General features: G+C 37.9%; 2 protein-coding genes across 11 annotated transcripts; one reads left to right on the forward strand and one right to left on the reverse strand.

Moving 5' to 3' along the window:
- Positions 1 to 391: 391 nt before the first annotated feature.
- On the reverse strand, positions 392 to 2,836 carry LOC103722031 (polygalacturonase QRT3-like). The gene is made up of 3 exons (XM_039132571.2): positions 2,434 to 2,836; positions 1,757 to 1,993; positions 392 to 1,638 (listed from the first exon to the last, which is right to left on the reverse strand). Exons 1-3 carry the CDS (start codon positions 2,728 to 2,730, stop codon positions 604 to 606), a joined length of 1,569 nt encoding a protein of 522 aa, XP_038988499.2. The 5' UTR covers positions 2,731 to 2,836; the 3' UTR covers positions 392 to 603.
- A 5,469-nt stretch (positions 2,837 to 8,305) lies between these two features.
- Positions 8,306 to 19,912, forward strand: LOC103723333 (allantoate deiminase 2-like). Of its 10 annotated transcripts, none has more exons than XM_088710638.1 (6): positions 8,320 to 9,054; positions 15,780 to 16,029; positions 16,984 to 17,070; positions 17,169 to 17,263; positions 17,340 to 17,426; positions 19,286 to 19,912. In XM_088710638.1, the coding sequence occupies exons 3-6, from the start codon at positions 17,031 to 17,033 to the stop codon at positions 19,427 to 19,429; spliced, it is 366 nt and encodes a 121-aa protein (XP_088566764.1). In that variant the 5' UTR covers positions 8,320 to 9,054; positions 15,780 to 16,029; positions 16,984 to 17,030; the 3' UTR covers positions 19,430 to 19,912. The 10 variants fall into 10 exon arrangements, 6 of the variants coding, with proteins under 6 accessions (XP_088566769.1, XP_038988498.2, XP_088566764.1 ...); XM_088710640.2 differs by lacking the exon at positions 8,320 to 9,054 and having other exon boundaries at positions 15,580 to 16,029; positions 19,286 to 19,431; positions 19,514 to 19,912; XM_088710639.2 differs by lacking the exon at positions 8,320 to 9,054 and having other exon boundaries at positions 15,580 to 16,029; positions 19,286 to 19,431; positions 19,517 to 19,912.
- Positions 19,913 to 20,908: the final 996 nt, after the last annotated feature.

Here is a 20,908-nt window from a genome sequence, read left to right on the forward strand (position 1 = left end):
ATCAGCCGGACAGTGAAACAGAGGCTGGTACCATGGTAAAGTTTCTAGAATCTCTCAAATCACATTTAGGGGTCAAACCATGAAGTTATTTATAATGGTTTTGGAGCTTGTTTTATTTTTAATATAATTTTCAGGACTAAAATATTGCTCTAATGTATCGATTGTTATCAGATAATATAATGACATTTAATGGCTCATCAAAATAAGTTCAGAAGATGGTATGAATAGGTTAAGTATAGATGACTTATATTTTAAATCTGTATAATAGATGTATGCATTTAAGATTAACATGCAAATTAGTTTTAGTATATTCAAACAGTAACAGTACACAATCTTAGCCATTGCAGTGGTTGTAGTGCATTGCCATTGTCCATGAAACAACGCAGGGGAATGAGCATGGAAAGAACCTCATCAACTGTTATATCAAATCCCAAAATAAAATGAAGGAAGAATCAATGTATACAAAGAAATACATCACTTATTTTCCTTCAGTAAGGATTTTTACTGTTATTTTCAATTTGAATTGTGGGAACAAAGAAAATAACAGAAACAATTTAATCAGAATGGCTGTGTTCTATCCCTGATGCCGCTTAAAACTAGAATTCACCCAATACTTGTTACACACTGATCCACTGCCACGTGGACACTCGCCGCCACTGCCACCTCAGTCTCGATCACCACCTGATTCCCTGACGTGTTCCGCAGCGCATGGTTTGGAAACATTGAGTCTGCAAGCAGCGTGTACTGTACATGCTGGATCCGGTCCGGGAGCAACAGCACTGGTGAGAAATCGACGGTCCACACCTTCGCATTCCCATCCATTGAGGCCTTCGCCGCCGTCGATCGTAACGTCATACCCTTAACAACATTATGCTGCACAATTACCTGATCAACGTCTCCAAATTTTCCATTCGATTCATCCAATTGGACGATATCGACACCATTACCACCACCAGAAAATATATTGTCCACGATATCAACGCCATTGATCACACCTTTCACTGATTTGAGCACCACGTTGGCATCGCCTAAGAAGAATGAACCCGATACATGGAGCTGGACCGGGTCCTCTGAGACGATACTGGTATAGTCTAAATAACAGTTAATGATTCGAGTTTGAGTTAGCCCGGGCGATTTCAAATAAATGCCAGTTCCTCCCCATCCTGTTGCCTTATTGTAACAATGGACCCCTGTCAGGGTGTTGGCCTGGCCGGAGACTAGAATTCCAATTGCGGCCGAGAAAATGACCACGTCGGTGACGGCATTGTCGTTGCCCATCAAATTGATCCCAGTGCCGGAGAAATCCTTTTCACTGGGGTCATTTCCGGCGGTGATGTGCTGGCCGATAAATGAATTTCTAATGTAGGTTTCATGCCCTGATTGGACCAGGATGCCATCGGACATGAAATGGACGATGTAGCAATCATCGATCGTCGTTCGGAGGGAGTTCTCGATGGCGATGCCCCCGCCACGGAAATTGGAGTCCAGCATCAGGCCACTAAGGGTGATGTACTCATATTTGTAGCCATTGGAGTCTCCATTGGTGGAGTCTGAGCCTGATGAGCGTGAAGCCCATAGCTCAATTAGATAACGGTCGGTTGGAAAGTCATCGGACGCTCGTAATGATCCGCTGTGGATCTGCTCCAATTAAAGTCGAATTAACATCGAGTCTTGCGTAGTTTCAAGGAAAATAAAGCATCAAAAAGTGAACAATTTTTTGAAGAAGAAAACTAAGGACATGAACTAGGAATGTTACCTTAAGATTGCCACCTCCAGTGGCCGGCAATGTTACAGGAGAACTAATCAAGTATGAGCCCCCACCTAAATGGATTTCAGCGCCGCCAAGATCGGCGACGCCGGCCATCAAAACACGATCAGACGGGTCTCGGAAGGCATCAGAGATGGCTTTACCGATGGCTTCACTGGAATCAGTCTTCCCGGTCGGGTCGGCACCGTAGTCTGTCACATGGTACACTCGCGATCTCGATGAAATCTGCACCGTTCGTTACCATCATCATTCACAATTCACAAAGAAACTTTAAAACAAATGGATTCATAAAACTAATAGAAATATTAGTTATTTAAATGATATTTTAATTTTAGTTATTTAAACTAAGGAGATGCAATTAAAGAAACGATCTTGGGAGGCGGAAATGAGAAAAAGAGATGGCTTGGGTTATACTGTTCCAGTCCCGAACCAAAGAAACTTCGAATATAGTTCATGGGAATCGTGTTTCCCGGCGACAAAATGGTCTATGATGAGACCAACATTGATGACCCCAGCAGAAGTCTTTCATGACACCACGCCGCGGAGACCGCGGACCAAACACAACCCAAGAAGTCCAAGAGGACTAAGGAAGAGAAGAAGAGAAGAAGAGAAAGAAGAGAAGAGGAATCGAGAGAGAGGGAGAGAGAGGGAGAGAGAGGAGTTACCGGGGGACTCGGCGAAGGGGACGGCACGGCGGTGAGGGAGGCCTTGAGGCTCTCCATTCGACGAACTGCATGCTCGCGGTGGCGAAACGGGTTGCTTGAGAGGCCAAGCTTGGCGGCGCCGCCCACCAACGGATAGCCGCCGTCGACGCCGGCCACCGCGAAAAGGCCCACAAGGCCCATTAGGCCAATAACCCTGAGATGGTGCTGCAGCAACCCACCACCTTTTCTTTTCACCATCATTCTCGAGAGGAGCTTGGCAGGTCCTCGACACACAACTAGCCCTCTCCCTTCATCCATCCCTTTGCCTTCTTGTTGTGGTTCTGCTGAAGGAAATGGACATGAAAGAAGAGAGAATGACAGTAATAAAAGAAAGAGATGGGGTGGGGGGTAGGAGGTTTATATGTGTACGATAGTGATATGCTAACTACATGGATTATAATAATGTAGAGTGCATGTGAATAGAAGGGTCCCAATGGAGGAATAAAGGATCACCAAGGGAAAGAAAAAAAGAGAGTGGACCTTTTCATGTGCCTTTTGTTTGGAAGATCACACGGCTGCAAAGAGCTGCTCATTAAAAAAAACATAGATTGAGCTTCCTATTTTGCCATGTTTCTTTTAAAGCACAGGAGGAAACCCAAAAAAATTATAGTACATATGTACTACCTGGCCAAATAATATACATCAAGTAAATTAGTTATTCAGCAAATCAATACACATCTAGTTAAATTGATATATAATTTCTAGAACATGATGTTCATCAATGCATAGTATATGGTCAAAATGATACATACCTAGCAAATTAGTCATATAACAACCTAATACATACTTCCAAGTAAATTAATACATGGTTTTCATAATATCATATTTACTAATACATATTATATAGCTAGTAGTCGACTTTCTGATACATACTGCAAGCTTATTTGATACACAATTTTCAAATCATGATTTGTATCAATACATACTAATATTACATGCTAAGTAATTAATTATCATGCATTTATTTTTTTTAAGTTATGAGATTAACGGACTTCATTAGCAGCAGACTTATTCTTATTTGACTTTTGGATTTTTTTTTTAAATGGGCACTAGAGAAAACATAGTAAAACAAAAATCCCACCCCATAATATAATTCTATATTGCCCGCCCCATATGAATTTTGTTTGCCCCTTGGGCTTCTGTTTGTTAATGGTAAGATGTTTTGTTGTGAGAATTTAGGGCCTTGGATGGGGAGTGGCTTGATCAGAGAGGACATGGGTGGGCTTTGACACGTGGAACGTGTTATCCAGCTTTAGTGAGGGCACAAAAGTTGCTTTGTTCTGGGGTATTCCTTTTTTCTTTTTCTTTTTTGCCTCCTCTGTCTCTCTTTTCTTCCTTCAAAGGTCTTTCCTAATCTTTATTCTCTCTGTCAGGTATGGTGGTGTGCTGACTGATGAATTGGGAGAACCAAAATGTTGTGGCAAATAACAAAGTCCAAAGCTTTCTAGGTTTCTTTTTTTTTCAACAAAAGTGTCATTGGTTACCAAAAAAAAAAGAAGCGATTATGGTCTCCATGCTTTGTTGTAAATTACTTAGGCTTGGACTAGAAGGTTAAAAAATGGATTAGTGTAAATAGGCGAAAACTGATCCAAGACAGTCATAGGTGCAAGGAATTAAACTAATACAAATGTGATTTAAACAAAAATCAAAAATTTGAAGTCTCTTGTTTCGACTTTTGAACAAGTTTGATGTGTGCAAAAGCACAAAACTATTTGTAACTAATTCGACCCTAAATTCGATGAATCACGTCTCCCATGCAACTAAGGAGCGAATTAATTTGATGTCCCAAAACTTGAAACATGCGGTTTTGTGATTAATTTTGGTTGAGATATTGTGAGCTTTGCTTCCGAAATCATCCTTGGTGCTATTGTGGTCTATTCTTTAAGAGACAGATATGAGCTAGCTGATGTTTGAAAAGTTGAAAGACGAGGTGATTTAATTCAACCTTTGCTCTTCCTAGAAAGTTGGCTGTAACACGAAATGCTTGTTTTCCCCTTCATAGGAGATGAGACATGGACATGACTTCTTTGCACACTAATATAATTTGGTGCAATTAGGTGGCCATCGCTATCCAAAGTCAGTCCATTGATTGGTTTAGCCATAACATGAAGTCCCCCTGCTTAAGCCCTCCTTAGATCAGCCTTGAACACTGTTTCAAACTTGACCGTTGAGAGAAGAACGTTGTTTCTGAACGTTTCATAACGTGGTTTTCAAATTTAAATCGTTCTCCCTTGCCAAAAAATAAATAAACAAACAAACAAATAATTTGTTGGGATCAATTCTCCATCTTTGTTGTGCTTTAGTAACTCAGAATAATGTATCACTTTGCACCTTGACATCTAAAACAATACAAGGAGTGCCATAGTTATTTTCCTATTTTTTAAACCAAAATTTGTATCATGTTTCCTGCTAGAGACATCGATATATAGCTGTGATACAAAAGGACAGATGCTTGAAATTAAAAAAAAAAATGACACCTTATGTAACACTTTATGCTAGAAAAAAATGTGAACAATTTCTAGTTGGTTGGCACTCCATGGGTCATTAACCCAACACCAACAAGTTGGTTTCCCGTCACAATTAAACCAAAATCCCATCATAAGCTAATGTGGATGGAAAGAACTACAATGGTAACAAGAAAATAGCATTAATTATTTTGACGTTGTGGTAGGAGTAATTATGGGAGGTGGATGGAGTTAGGTGGGGTGAGTTAACGTTGTTTCAGCTGCTCCTCAAAAGAAATAAAGCCCCTGCTGTTTTCTTGGACTTGGGACCATTGCTCGTGTACCTAACTACAGGTCTGAATCATTTGCATGAGGCGCGCATGGTGGCGCTTTCTCTTACTTCCTACTCCCTAAAATGGTACAATTTTTGTATAAAATGACTTCCATCTAGAGCTGTAAATATGTAGGTCAAGTCGGATCAAGATATGATTGATCCCGATCTGATCCGATTTCATATTTAAGACGTGATTTTGGACCAAAACCCAAACTATTAGTGGATAAGGTTTGGTTGGTTCGGGTTCATCGAAAGAATGTTATATTTAGTAGATTATTTAGGTCGGATTGGGATCAAGTATGACCCTACCTGACTTGAAATGTTCGGATTCATCAAGATTGGGTTGGGCCAAATTTACAGTTCAACTAATTGATCATTAAATGTTGATAATTAAATATAAAATTACTAAACAAATTAATTAAAATTAAAAAGAGCCAACTTAAACTTGAATTTTCATTCAAAAATTTTTAATTTCATCCAAGTAATTGATCATTCCAAAGTTTGTTTAATGAATTGGCAAAGACATTTTAGAGTGAACGAGGAGAGGGGGAATTATATATTGAGGTTTATGGGTTGGGCTGCCTCAGTACCTATATTATTTTTTTTTGTTAGCATAATTCTATATCGGTTATATTATTTTTTTTTGTTAGCATGATCATGTATCGGTCAGTATTATTTTTCTTTGTTAGCGTGATCTTGTTAGAGTAATTTTAGGGATCAAACAACAACTTGAATTAGCGAGTATTATTTTCCTTTATTAGCATAATCTTATATCAATCTATTTTATTTTTTTTATATAAAGTCTATATACGAGTGTATATAACCCCTGAGATGTACTGAATATGATCGAACAGAGAAATAAAATAATTTTTCTCTTCTTTTTTTTGTTTTCCTCTTCTTCTGCAAATATTTTAACAAGTAATCTTCTGTTGTTCACTGATGTTTTCTGAATATTTTGGTATTGCTTGACGTTGGTTTAGAGTCGAAAAGGATAAAAGATAGAAAACTTTGGTTGTATCCAATAAGATGGTAAAGATGGTGCTTTTCTAAGTTCTGTTTTAGTTTTTGCTAGGTGAATGTGGTGGCTAGCTTTGAAACTTTAAATAGGCATACATGTTAATTTTGATTTTTTTAAAAAACTTTTATAAGTTAAAATTTTTAATATGCTTCTTTAGCCTTATGAGGATTAATCAATTATTTGATTAGCATGCATTAGTTTATGGAACAGAATTTTACACTATGTAGGGCTCTTATAAGCCGGATGAATTGATAAGAAACAGATGTTGGAGAAAAACATGATAATAAATAGTTTGAAAGATTTACTTAATAGGAAGATTACTTCTTGGGGATCATGAATGTCAATATAGTTTATAATATTTAACTTCTGAAATATCAAAAATAATATAATTTCACTAATACTATTACTAGGCATTTTTTTTTTGGATTTTTTTAGCTATGCTCTGTTATATTGTTGCATGGGATTACATTTTATTTTCTTATTAAAAATTCATATTTTTTTCAGTTTATATGATACAGTGAAGGCTAAATTCTTGCTTAAATTTTTTTTAATGTTTCAATTTTAGCATTACATTGGCAACTTAATAAAAATACATATTTATGATGCCCTCAGGAGGTAGAACTGGCAGACGAAACATTATCATATCAACTGGAGTTTTTTATTCAGGTTTTGTGCGAAAATTTCACGTGAACTTTAGACGTTCTGGAGGGAATGACAAGGTACTGGACCCAAAGAATGCTTATCTGATGCAATAATGTGCATAAAATTTCTTTTGTAAATTGTTGATCTAGAAAAGTTTAGTTCTTGCTCAACATAGATGCTACTAGAGCAGCTTACTGAAGAATATTTGTATTACACTGAGTAGTTCTCAAGGATTGTCAATGCATTCATTATTATATCTCGGCGTCACAAATTCGATTTTAGGTAGTGATTATAAAACTATAATTGAGATTTTTGAGGCCTTCTTGATTGGAACACATCTGGTTTTTGAATGCTTAAGTGCTTTTTTCTGTGAAAATCATGAAAAGAAAATCAGCTCTTGTTTAAGCGTCTTAAATTTACTTTTAATTGTACTGATGTCAGTGTCCATCCTTGCTCAAGTAGGATCATAACTTGATGGTTACTCAGGTGTTCAATTCCATGATCCATGTTTGAGGTATCGGAAACGATCCAATCCACCCTTATGCCATTTCCTTCCTTTCGACTCTATTAGTTGTACTCATATTAGGGCAGTGTGAGAAGTCGTTGTACTAAAAAAAAAAAAAAGAGTGATCCAAGTAGTAAGAGTCTAAGCTTATAAAAGAATAATACTAACCCTTTCAGAAATAATTATTAAGTTTCCAATTTAAATCTTTAGCTGATCCAACCACCATAATTTTCGAGAGGATGTTTGGTTTCTTGCACAAAGATTTAGATCTTAGAGAAACCAATAAAGTAAACATATTCTTGCAGATAAACTAGCTACAGCCCAATTATCGATCCTGATTCATCTATTTAGATTTTAGACACAGCTTACCAATTGCAACTTTAACCTAATTGATGGTAGTCAATCAGACTATACCTGTTAACTAAATTAGAACTATGTTATATCTAGCCAAGTTCGGGAGTGGGAAAGGGTGTGGATGCAAGGATGCAGATGTTTTAGAAATATCTTATGATGCAGTCATTAAGGCCCTAAAGCCTTTAGGTGGCCGTAATGGATGAAAGGAACAGCACAATTATTTAAAAGATTATTGGAGCCGTTTGAGAGAGCATGCGAATCAATAGAAGGTCCTTTTAGCTTGCAATTTTCGACCATGGATGCAAATCAGCATGCATCAAAGCTCCACGTTTCATCCAATGGCCCATATTCTTCTCAGATTCTGAAAATTGCAGCAGTCCAAGATTTTAGAAGAGTTTGATGGGCCAATCTTGGTATTTAATTGGTAATTTCTGTGTTTATTTCAGTTTAGGAGGTTTGATTTATTTGTCAATGGGCAATAGAGATGTTCGCCATTGAAATGAAGATGGATGAACAAACACTTGAGCCTAGAACTGATGACATTTGGGGAAATATAGAAACCGGTCACCATATTGGTGGGGTGAGATATGACCGCGACTTAAGATTAAAGTACCGTTGAAAAAACAAAAGAAACGAGAGAATGACAACCTGTAATAAAGCATAGGTTAATACGAGCCGACCAAAAAGAAGTAAAGCTTAGATTATCACATTCTGGACACAATCTTTCTAAACATGGAGAGCTTCTTTTCTCACCTTTTCTAGTCTCTCCTTCTTGCATGCTTATCTAGCTCTTGTCTTAGTGGCTCTTCCTTTTTTTTTCTAACTACTTTTTTGAGTGTTAAAACGGTAGATTTTTCATTTGCCAACGAATTTGATCCACCCTGATTTGATCAATTATAGGATTTTTGGCCAGAGAAAGTTATGTGACATGGACATCTAATCTAACTCGGTCGGTTGGTTGGACTACCTAATAAATGATAATATTCTTGATCGATTTGATTTGATTGAATTTTGAAAGGTCTTTCTCACCATTAAGGAGTGGAGTTTTTGATCAGGATGCACTTGCCTCCCCTGTTCGGGCTCTCTCATGTCATTGGAGTGCACACCGTAAATGCTACAGTAACTGTGGCCAGCGAGTATTTGTTTTCTTTATGATTAGGTAGATCCCAAATTGGACTCAAACAAGGGAAGGCTGTGGCTGGTTAATAATCAGTAGAAAAGGGTTATTTCTGGCTCTAGGGTTGGCTTTTGTTATCATTTTGAGAAGAAAGAAAACTAAAGCCTGGTATTGCTGTTTCCCTCTCATCTTTCCTCTATTTCTTCTTCTATCTTCTTCTTCTTTCAATATTAATCTCTGTTTTTGTGCTATTTATTGCTGGTATTATCTATTACTGTTGGAATTATTGCATTGTGGCCTTCGATTCTTATCAGATTCTTAGGACTTCGCTTGCTATTTTGAATCTATGCCTAATTCTGCATCTTTTCCTGATCTGAATTCTTGAAACCATAAAATCCTTCTCCCTCTAATCTTTTAAGACTAATCGCGTTCTCTATTAATATATCGCAACCAATCTGGACCTCTAAGGCACTCATCCTTTTTTGCCTTTTTTGGGCAACAAGCAACTGGATTGCTTTAAGTTTAAGCCCTCATCTCACCTATTGTAAGGACCCACTTACCCATTCCAGGACAACCTTAGGTGGTCCTGCATCACTTTAGGAAAGGAAGCACTTAGAAGCAAGTGTCGGTTCAAGATTCCAGGAAGATGCCAAAGCAGGTGCATTACCCTAGGTAAAAGATTCCGGCCACTAAGATCTAGGTCCGTTGGCATGAGTGGCAAATTGCTAGTTCTATCACCAATTCAAGTAGTAGAAGCAATTTACTTTCATTCTATGGTATGATTTTAGTTGTTGACTGAAGAGTTCTAGTTGCTGATCCTTGTAATGATTGAAAAAAAGTAGGGGTACAACTAGCAACAATGGTCAGTGATATGTAATGCCCCACCCCCCCCCCCCCCCCCAATCAGATACTTTGGATATGTATAATTCTTGGAACCTGGAGTTTAAGATTAGAGAAGAGTTGGATTCTTCCAACACCTAGAGTAACATATTTAGAGTTGTTTGAAGGATGAAAGGCCACTTTTTGAAGTGTTCGGTGTTAGATTACTAAGTAGCACAAGGCCACTACTGAAGATTACTTGGTGGCAAAGAGCTACATGATGTGGAAAGAAATACTTTGTTTATGCTTTCATGAAATCAATCTGCTTTTTTCCAATGATTTAGCATCACATCAAATGGATGTAATGAAGTGGCATTTTAAAATGTGAAACTTAAGCAATCTTGTTTAAATAGCATTTTAAAACATGAAAAATTTGTATTTCTGCTCCCACATGTTACAGCTATAAATTATCTCTATGCTTGGTCGGTGGAAAGCAACGGATATGCTTTATTTTTTGAGGCCAGACTTATTGCATGCAATGTGGGTTTCATAACCAGATTCCAAGGTAACCATAGAAAGCTTCACTGGCAAGTGGTATACAGGATTTTTATGGTACATGTAACGGAATAATCTCATTCATCTAAGTTTTCAGTGCAGTGATATGGATTTAATAGTGTGACATGTTTACAGTGGAGGAGGTGTTATTATATTGAGTGGTAAGAAGCAGAGATATAAACTGCATCGTCTACAGTGAATCAGCACATAGAGCATTCTGTGCTGCTGCTCGATCGAGGAAGGAAAGAGGCAGCTGTCATCCAAATAGTGGATTCAGTGAGTCGGAATGGTCAGATGCAGAATCGCCTTACAAGCTAACTTGCTCTACTCCGCAGCAAGGGGAAGATGCAAATCGTAGACCGATGATCCTGTAGTCATTTGGCCGGCTATGGAAAGAAAAAGCTTGCATCTGCTCCCCCTAAACTATAACTGGTCCCATCTCTCTCCAAACCTAACGTGGTAGTTTCCCATTATAGGGCTTTCTATCTATAGATTGAGCCATTACCCACCAAGGATCCCATTCGTTCAGAATGAAGTTGACTGCTTGAAAAGAACACCAATCTTTTGAGCAGTAAAGGTAAGGGAAGTCGAGTAAGGAAATCCCTCTATCTTGTATCTCTCTTTTAGCCTATCTCATTAGAAAGAAGCCAAAGCGACGTACCTACCGAATTCCACTACTTCTCCGGAGATGCCTGTCAATGTTCGGATCAACTCCATAAAAAAGTGGCTAAGATATTAAATAAGGAGATCAAGGATATCAAACAGGACTTCGACCCACTCCAGTTGAATAAGAGTAGAGTAGGTAAGGCCAGGGCAACTACACTCGCCCAATTGGCTGCCTTCGGGTTAACCTTCTGTTGTTTTTTTGAGAAGGAAAAGACAGAGAAACAGAGGTATGTGAAATCTGAATTTGAAATAGAAAAAGTAAATGAAAAAGCTGATACGATGCAGCAAAAGAGATTTTTATTCACCACCAGTGCATTACATTTATAGTGCAAAAGTAAAACTGAAAAGAGAGTGGATCACAAGATTTACGGTAACAAACCATGACTTATGATGCGCTAACAATATCCTAGAGACTAGAACTCATTGACTGAAAAACAAACATCTGTTATTGACAAGAAACTAAATTTAGAAAACTAAACACGTGGATTTGCAGTTGTGAAGCATATTCTTAACACTCCTCCTTGCTTTAGGCACTGCAAATTCCAATTCTCTTCCTTAGTAACTCAAACTTGCAAACTGGAAGTGGCTTTGTGAACAAATCTGCCAGCTGATCTTCAGACTTGCAGTAAACTAAATTTACTTCTCCAGATTGCTGCACCTCCCTTAAGAAGTAAAGCTTGATGTTGAAGTGTTTCGTTTTCCCATGAAATACTGGATTTCGAGAAATTGCAATTGCTGCTTGATTATCAACAAAAATCTGAGTACTATCATTTTGCTCCATGTGTAGATCAGATAGTATTTTCTTTAGCCATAAAGCTTGGTTTGTTGCTGCACTTGCTGCAATAAACTCTGCCTCTGCAGTGGATTGTGCTACAATCTCTTGTTTCTTTGAACACCATGAGAAAACACCTGAGCCTAGGCTGAAACAGTATCCTGAAGTACTTTTCATGTCATCTACAGAACCAGCCCAATCACTATCTGAAAATCCACACATCTTGAAATTTTGACACTTCTGAAACTTAACACCACAATCAACAGTACCCTTGATAAACCTTAATACTCTTTTTGCTGCTCTTAAATGCACTTCACTAGCACAATGCATAAATCGAGATAAGAGACTTACAACAAATAAAATATCAGGTCTTGTTGCTGTAAGATACATTAAGCAACCAATCAAGCTTCTATAATAGCCTTCATCAACTTTATCAGCACCATCTTCTTTGCTCAGCTTCTCTTTTTGACCCATTGGCGTGTTTGTTGCTTTGCACTCCTCCATCTGAAATTTCTTCAAAATTTCCTTTGCATACTTCTTCTGACAGATAAATACTTCATTTTGGCTTTGTTGGACCTCCATACCAAGAAAGTAAGTCATAAGGCCAAGGTCTGTCATCTCAAAAACCTGCATCATCTCTTGTTTAAACTCTTCAACCATTTGTACATTATCTCCTGTTACCAAAAGGTCATCAACATAAAGGGACACAATGAGAACATAACTACCCTTTTGTTTAACATAAAGAGTAGCTTCAGATAAGCTTCTTGTGAAGCCTAAGTTTAGCAAATGTTCATCTATCCTGCTGTACCAGGCTTTTGGGGCTTGCTTTAAGCCATAAAGGGCCTTTTTAAGAAAATAGACCTTATCCTCTTCACCTTGCACCACAAATCCTTCTGGCTGCTCCACATATATTTCTTCTTGCAAAACACCATTTAGAAAAGCTGATTTGACATCTAGCTGAAACACTTTCCAGCCTTTTTGTGCTGCTAAAGCTAACAACAATCTGATTGTGTCTAATCTAGCAACTGGAGCAAAAGTTTCAGAATAATCAACACCAAAAATTTGAGCATACCCCTTAACAACAATCCTTGCTTTGTGTTTGTTGATGGAGTTATCAGCATTTAGCTTTGTTCGGTACACCCATTTTACTCCAATGATTTTTCTGCCTTCTGGTTTGTGGACTAATTCCCAAGTTTTATTCTTGTGAATCATTGACATCTCCTCCTCCATAGCTTTCTTCCACTTTGGATCTTTAAGAGCTTCTTCATGGCTAGCAGGTTCGCATAATGCCACATTACATCTTTGATAAATGTCTGAAAGTGGTCTTGTTCCTCTAACTGGAGGATCATCTTCCAATTCATTTTGCCACTGCTCCGTTGTCTCCTCTTCAAGAGAATTGCTTATAAATTTTTGTGAAGGTCTGCTTGTTCCTTGCGAATTTTCCCAGTTCCATTGCTCATCCTCATTGAAGTGAATATCTCTAGTAATCACCATTTTTTCTATTTGAGGGTGATATACTTTGTAGGCTTTAGAAACTGTGCTATAGCCCACAAAGATGCCTGGAATTGCTTTTTTGTCAAGTTTGTCCCTCTTGACCTGTGGAATATGGACAAAACACAAACAACCAAATACTTTAAGAAAGCTTAATGAAGGTATATACCCATACCAAGCTTCAAATGGAGTTTTGTCTTCAACGGCTACACTTGGAAGCCGATTTTGCAGGAATACTGCTGTGTTGGCTGCCTCTGCCCAGAAACTTTTTGGCAAATCCTTCTCATGTAGCATGCATCTGGCCATCTCCATGACGTATCTATTCTTTCTTTCACTAACTCCATTTTGCTGTGGAGTGTAAGGAGCAGTGCGCTGATGTTCAATGCCAGCTTCATCGCAAAACAAATTAAATTCTGCTGAGGTGTACTCCTTTCCATTATCAGACCTTAAAATCTGAATTTTGCAGCAACTTTGATTTTCCACCATCTTCTTGAACTTCCAGAATACTCCAGCCACTTCAGACTTGAACTTTAGGAAAAAAATCCAACACATTCTTGTAAAATCATCAATGAAAAGAATGTAATACCGGCTTCCTTGAAGTGATGGTGTTTTTTGAGGTCCTCCCACACCTGTATGAACTAGTTGCAGCTTCTGTGATGCTCTCCAGGATGATTTAGGAAATGGTTTCCTACTTTGTTTTCCAAATTGACAAGCATGACAATTTGGCAAGTGATCAACCAGAGTTGGTAGACCTCTTATCACTTCATCTTTCTTCATCTTTAGCATTCGTTGAAGATGACAATGCCCAAGCCTTTTGTGCCAGACTTCGGTGGTGTTGATATTGGTGGAATAAGCTGTGTGCTCCTCCTCCGTTGGATCAAATGAGAAGCTTTTACCTCTCATTTTAACATGCAAGATCTCCTTTGCAGCAGCATCATAGATACGACAATACAAGTTTTCAAAGGACACCTTAAATCCTTTTTCTATTAACTGGCCAACACTCAGCAAATTTTGATCAATATCAGGTACATAAAGAACATCTGAAATTGTTTTTGTACCTGAGCTGGTTGTTATTGCAATGGTTCCTCTTCCTTTTGCTGCAATATAACCACCATTTCCTATCCTGACTTTCGTCATTGCGGTAGGCTTTAACTCCTTAAAAAGAGTTCTGTCAAACGTCATATGGTTTGTACAACCACTGTCAATTAACCAACATTCTGAGGAGACCTTTGTAGAGAAACAAGTGGCCACAAACATCTGATCTTCTTCTTCTTGATCAGCTACTTGAGCATCTTCTTCCTTTTTCTGAAATTTGCTTTTGCAAATCACAGCTTCATGTCCAAGCTGATTGCATTTGCTACACTTTGCATCAGGCCTCTTCCAACACTTGAATGGAGGATGACCCATTTTACCACAATGTTTGCAAGGAGGGTAGTTTCCCTTTGAGCTTCCACCTTTGCTTTGAGTGTGGTTGCTTGAACTGTTCCCAGGACTTGAGACTTGTTTCTTCTTTTTATTGTTTATCTGGACATGCTGGTGTTTAACTGACAAGGCTCCTTCAACAGTAGAATCTTGTCTCATAAGCCTCCGTTGCTCTTGAGCCTGCAAAGCATTCAACAGTTCTGCCAAGGTAATCTTGGACAGATCTTTAGTATTTTCCAAGGTGGTTATTGAGGCTTCATATTTTTCAGGCACTGTAACAAGAATTTTTTCTACAATTCTTGAATCATCAAATTTAGTGCCAAGAAGCCTCACCTTGTTGGCAATGCCAAGCAATCGGTCTGAGTATTCTTTGATTGTCTCAGCATCTTTCATCTTTTGCAGCTCAAATCCCCTTATTAGATTAAGCACTTGCATACCTCGTATCCGTTCATCACCTGCGTATTCCTTCTTCAGATACTCCCAAATTTCTTTTGCTGATTTGAGAGTCATGATCCTCGTAAAAATTGTTGTTGAGACACCAGCAAATAACACTGCTTTGGCCTTCGATTTTCTGGTTTTCTTCTCTTTGTGGCTTTTAATCTGAGCGACCGTCGGGTTGTTCGGCAGCGGAGCGACTTCATAATCTTCTTCGACAGCTTCCCATAGAACTAAAGCCTCCAAATAAGTTTCCATTCTAACAGCCCAGAGCTGGAAGTTTTCTCCGTCGAAAACTGGAGGAGCAGCTTGAGAGAAATTTGAGAAACTTGTTTCAACTTCCATGGTTGCTCACAGGTCCCGTAAGAAATAGCTGCTCTGATACCAAATTGTTGTTTTTTTGAGAAGGAAAAGACAGAGAAACAGAGGTATGTGAAATCTGAATTTGAAATAGAAAAAGTAAATGAAAAAGCTGATACGATGCAGCAAAAGAGATTTTTATTCACCACCAGTGCATTACATTTATAGTGCAAAAGTAAAACTGAAAAGAGAGTGGATCACAAGATTTACGGTAACAAACCATGACTTATGATGCGCTAACAATATCCTAGAGACTAGAACTCATTGACTGAAAAACAAACATCTGTTATTGACAAGAAACTAAATTTAGAAAACTAAACACGTGGATTTGCAGTTGTGAAGCATATTCTTAACACCTTCCTATGATATCTAGGCAATATACTGCAAAGGGCCATGGTGTGGTTTGGTTATGAAGCTCCGTCGGCGACGCGTAGATCAAATTCGCAGAACAAAAGATTTCAAGCTCTACCATAGAGGTTGGTCCCACTAGCAGTTTTCATCAACTTAGATGAGTTGGAATTCCAGGCCATCTGGAAAAATGCTTCAATGGATCGAAATTGGTTGCATCTGATGTACTTCGATGTTATACTTGTCAGAACCAAGCTGCCATTGCTAATGTGAAGGTATTATAAATCAAATCCTTGAACAAAGCATGTTGGTGTGAAAGTTTTTAAAAGATGTGGGTGACAATATTATGTTTTAGTCTCAATCTTTTTCATTATCTGTAATGATAAGCCGATCTTTTCATCAAGCCTATAGCTAGATTTGTTTAAGAAACATGTCCACAAAATGGGGCTTCAGTAGAGCAATTTTGCAATAGATTCCTCAAGCCAGGAGGAAGAAGATAGGATATATCGCTCTAACAATAATATACCATTTATGGAATGGAAGCCCATGATAGTTTCCTAGCCTGGATGGTGGTCTTGGGTGGACTCTCGTATACACTTTGAAGGGGAGTTTAAGCCTCAGGTTTGGATTTGACATGGATTATGGCGGATGGTGAGTTAAGAGATTTCCTGATCTATCTATAGAGGGTGGTGCCTATGGCTGAAAGAAACAAGAAAGCCTGTTTCATACAAGTCATCACGCGAAGTCCGAAGCAAAGAGGTTTCCTTTCTGTCTCCTGTATGTACCCAAGGTGGATCCCTTCCTCAGCGATTTGAGGCATCACACAAATGCATGTCTTTTATGCTTCTTATATTCTTAATTCTGGCTGTGTTATGGAGGCAAGCCAGATCTTTTAATCAAAATGATGTGGTTTCTCTTGGATATTATTGCTCTATGGTGAAAGTTTGTTTTTTCGGGTTTTAGTATCCCCATCCCTATACTTGAGACATGTTTCATCATGATTAAATCAGATGGTGAGTTCCCACGTTTCCTTAAATAATAGAAAACAATTCATGCCTACTTGTTTCCTTTATTCCTTTAGCTTTATTTTTAGTACACTGTTGCTTATCTGTAAGTAAGAGTTTGAAATGTTGAAACTTCATCTTACAACTAGTTTTGCGAGCATACTTGCATCACAGTTATTCTTATTTGTGTAACTTTGCTGACAACTTTCCGGTTACTGCATGCAGCTGGGGAGGGTTTTAGGTTTCAATCTACCTTTCTAGGAAGTGCTGCTATGGCTTGTATTCTACCTCCATCAGCATTACAAATATCTGGTTAGTGGTTATTTTCTAAACATCACCATCTCATTTCATTTGCTAGCTTGTTTCTTCTATTTTATTTAATACATGGAACTTATACAGTGGTATTACAGTGCAAGATGTTCTTAGAGAAAATTCTTTTGACACTACTGAAGAAAGCCTTGTTCAGGTCAAATGTGACCCAAAATCTATCCAGGGTTATGCTGAGGTATAATCCTTCAAATATGGCTGTTCCTGTTGACCTTGATATGATCTATATATGCTTATAACCCATGTAAGGACAGGTGCACATTGAACAAGGACCTGCAATGGAAACACTAGGTTGTCCCCTTAGTGTTGTGAAAGGAATTGCCGGGCAGACAAGATGGAAGGTTTGCAAGCTTGTCATATTCTATCATGTCAGAATGCTATACAGAATATGACCTCTCTATAGAAAAAGGGCCAGGAGAAACAAAACATTTTGCTATAGCAAGTAGCAAGGAATTTCTAGAGCATTTAAAACATTACATTGGATATAAATGTGTTAAATGCAAAGCTAGAACATCCTAAAAATATGAAACCAATAATTAGATCATTTTTTAAACAATTGTTGTCTCTATCGTGGGAATCAGTGCATTTGGAATTGCTTTCATGAGTGATTATTATCATACTGTAGTGATTGTTTCTTGATAAATACGCAGCCTTCATGAGTATCTGCAACTAGTTTTGTTAAAGCATACACCATAATTGTTAGGAACTGGTATCAATTGCTAGCAGCTATACTGGTATATCGGGGTAGACTTTCGGATATTCGAAAATTGGAATAATTATTATTCTAGTTAAGCTTATGGTGTACTCACTGTGCAACAATGGTGATATTTTTTGAAAAATAGACGACAAGCAAGCTGCACAGTTCTCAACATTTGCACCATTCTTGATTTGGAGTTGATTATCATGGAATATTGTGGACAAGAATTTGGAAAAGCAAGAACAGTGATTGCCTTTTGTTCCAAAATTCCCAGGAAAATCAAAGTCATCTGGAAGATCATATTATTCCTATTAATGATGGTGGTTTCTGAAATTTCATAGCTAAGTGGAAGAATCATTCGCTTAACTATAGGACATGGATTTTGGATAAGGAATTTCAGCGTATAAATTCAGGCCTTAAAAGTTTCTTCACTTGCTGAAGAAAAGCTTCCCCAACCTGGAGAAGGCAAGTAACTTGATATTTCAGTTTTCAGGATTTCTGCTGTCCGGACACAACAATCCTGGAGAATTAAACATGAAATTATACTCATAGGACCTCAAAATAAAAGTGCTCTGAACATAAGCCAAGACTATCAGCATTCAGCATGTATTTTTAGGGTCTTTGTCAAAAGACACTTGATTGCAAGTTATGAAACTGATACTGAATTTTATGAATTGACTGCCTCACGAGATATATTATCTGCAAATGATTATAGTAATTTGTCCCGCTGGTTTGCTATTGAACTCTAAACCAATAACTGATTTTATGCTTTAAAAATGAATGCCAGATAAGACTCTAATCACTTTCCTGGAAATGGCATTAAATGGTCAATGATGCTTATTACAGCAGCATGTATTTTTGTTTCCTGCAAGAAAATATTTGAGTTTCACTGGGTAGTTCTTTAAGAAATCTATTAGTTTAGATATTTATCAGTATGCCTTCAAGAAGCCACTGACTTTGCCTGCAAGGCTGCAGTCGCTCTCTAGGTTGAAGTAAGTGTTTCCGAAGGCATGCCAGCACAGTTTCAATGTTAATGTGCCAAGATCCAATGGCTGCTTCTGCTGAACTTATGGTAACTTTGGAGTCTTTTTGGTAAATATTCTGATCATGATACGCCGTACTGGCCCGAACCGGATGGTACGGAGCATACTGTACCATACCAGTTCGGTACCGGTATCCGGTATGGGTGGCGTATCAATATTTGGTACGCCAAAAAAATTCTGTATCGTATTGACACTATGCTAGTATGGCATCGATACATGATCTGGTACCGAGATAGCGAACCTTGATTCTGACAGTATAGATTTTTCAGAAAGGATTCTCTTGCTGGATTGATCTACACAGTTGGAGAGATATCCTGTTAGCCAAGTGCAAGCGATGTCATTCCGGGCTAGATATTATTTCACCGTGCACCTATTTCGTATGGAAGAAAAATAATCCCTGAATGTGACCATGTTATTGGGTTACTTCCTTACATATGTTTATATATTTCTTTTTTTTCAGAAAAAAAACTATTTGCAGATAAATGTTATTGTGGATGGAAGAGCAATGGATGTCGAGGCAAAAGAAGTGGAAGTATCTGAATTTTCTAGCCAAGTTTATCAAATATGGGAGCAGCAGATGGTTAATTGTACCATTGAGCATTAGATGTGGGACTATAGTCTTGTATTCAAACTTATGTGCTGATACCTTTACTGCATTAACTACTACATGACACATAAATCATTTCAGCAGAATGCGGAGGCGGCTCACTGCGACTTGGAATTAAGTCTGCAGCTTAAACATGAAGCTTGTTCGGCTCTGAGGAAGATGTCAGGCGACATTGCCTAATGAATGAAGCAGGACATGATGCTATGGTGATGTCTCATTTAACTAAGGTCAGATACCTCATGCACTATAATTAAGAAAATTAGTGCTGTTTTTCCCCATTTTTGACTGGCAGTTGGTATAGAAGCATGTCGGCATGTTGTTTGTACGCTGTCGGGGAGGTATTAGCCATTCTCCTAAGAAATCTGGATTTGATGATAATGTTTGGGCTGCTGGTCTCGCACTCTGTCTTCGGATCAACATGTAAATCAGTAACATGTCTGAAATTATATGTTAGCTGGCTTTTTTATAGTGTTGATATAATTGTGTTGTGAAAAATTAATGTGTCCTTGACAAACAAAGATTAAAGTAGCAGTGTCATGGGTTTGCTGGCTGCTTGCATGTTATGCTATGCCGGCATGTGTGACACTGCATCAAAATGAAAAATAAAAGGTTATCAGTTTTAACTTAATATACTAGAAAGAATTAATAGGTATTATGCTGATCAGGTTCTAGTACCACTAGGTAAAGTATCTACTGCTGGGCACTGACCAGCATATGAAACCATGTTGATAAATTATTTCATCAAGGAGAAGAATTTATCAGGGTCCTGGAATAACTCAACACATTCAGTAACATTCCAAACATTATTTGATTGGTTAACCCAAGTGCTCACCCTATGCATTTCTCATAGGTTGGAAGGCTGAACAAAGACTCAAAAATGTCAACCAAACCAACTAAAAGCCAGGTCCATATTAGACCAAATCCATCCTTGCACAGGAAAGGTTTAGATTAATGATAGCCAATGTATGCAAGCGAACCATTGAATGGTAGCACAAATTCATGTAAAGGACCAAATCTATATCATCCATCCAAATTTTAAAGTTACATAACCAAGGCACCTAGTTTTATATGCTCAATATTTCTGTGTACAGTAATAGGGAAAGAACTGAAGAACACTCTATAGGTGGGGCCTCTATGTCTGCCTTAAACTGTGATGAGAAATGGTAAATTAGCATCCTAGAACTTTAAATATATTGTTGGTCCTTCATGAGCGAAACTATAATTACAAACTCGATCCTTGATCTGTTCTTATATACCAATGAAACTCCTCCTCTTCCCCTAAATTTTGGATCCAATGAGGACCTCCCAATTTTTCAGGAAAACAAGATATTTAAACTAAGTTATTTTTTACTCTTATATGCATGGATATCAAGGTTTAAAATAATGTACTGTTTAATGGTTAGGCTCCTCATGTTTTATTTTATATATATATATATATATATATATATATATATATATATATATATATATATATAT

Source organism: Phoenix dactylifera, chromosome 14 (genome assembly GCF_051530095.1).
Source record: "Phoenix dactylifera cultivar Ajwa chromosome 14, Ajwa_hap1_PhDact_Kaust_v1.1, whole genome shotgun sequence".
NCBI classification, from domain to species: domain Eukaryota; kingdom Viridiplantae; phylum Streptophyta; class Magnoliopsida; order Arecales; family Arecaceae; genus Phoenix; species Phoenix dactylifera.

What these genes read in the sequence shown, in the direction of transcription:
- LOC103723333 (XM_039132570.2), top strand. Translation starts at nt 17,031, where the DNA reads ATGGCTTGTATTCTACCTCCATCAGCATTACAAATATCTG. An exon ending in ATCAGCATTACAAATATCTG is followed by an intron (nt 17,071 to 17,168) that starts GTTAGTGGTTAT and finishes GTGGTATTACAG; the next exon opens with TGCAAGATGTTCTTAGAGAA. An exon ending in CCGGGCAGACAAGATGGAAG is followed by an intron (nt 17,427 to 19,285) that starts GTTTGCAAGCTT and finishes CTTTTTTTTCAG; the next exon opens with AAAAAAAACTATTTGCAGAT.
- LOC103722031 (XM_039132571.2), bottom strand. Translation starts at nt 2,730, where the DNA reads ATGGATGAAGGGAGAGGGCTAGTTGTGTGTCGAGGACCTGCCAAGCTC. An exon ending in CCCCTTCGCCGAGTCCCCCG is followed by an intron (nt 1,994 to 2,433) that starts GTAACTCCTCTC and finishes CGAACGGTGCAG; the next exon opens with ATTTCATCGAGATCGCGAGT. An exon ending in CTGGAGGTGGCAATCTTAAG is followed by an intron (nt 1,639 to 1,756) that starts GTAACATTCCTA and finishes TAATTGGAGCAG; the next exon opens with ATCCACAGCGGATCATTACG.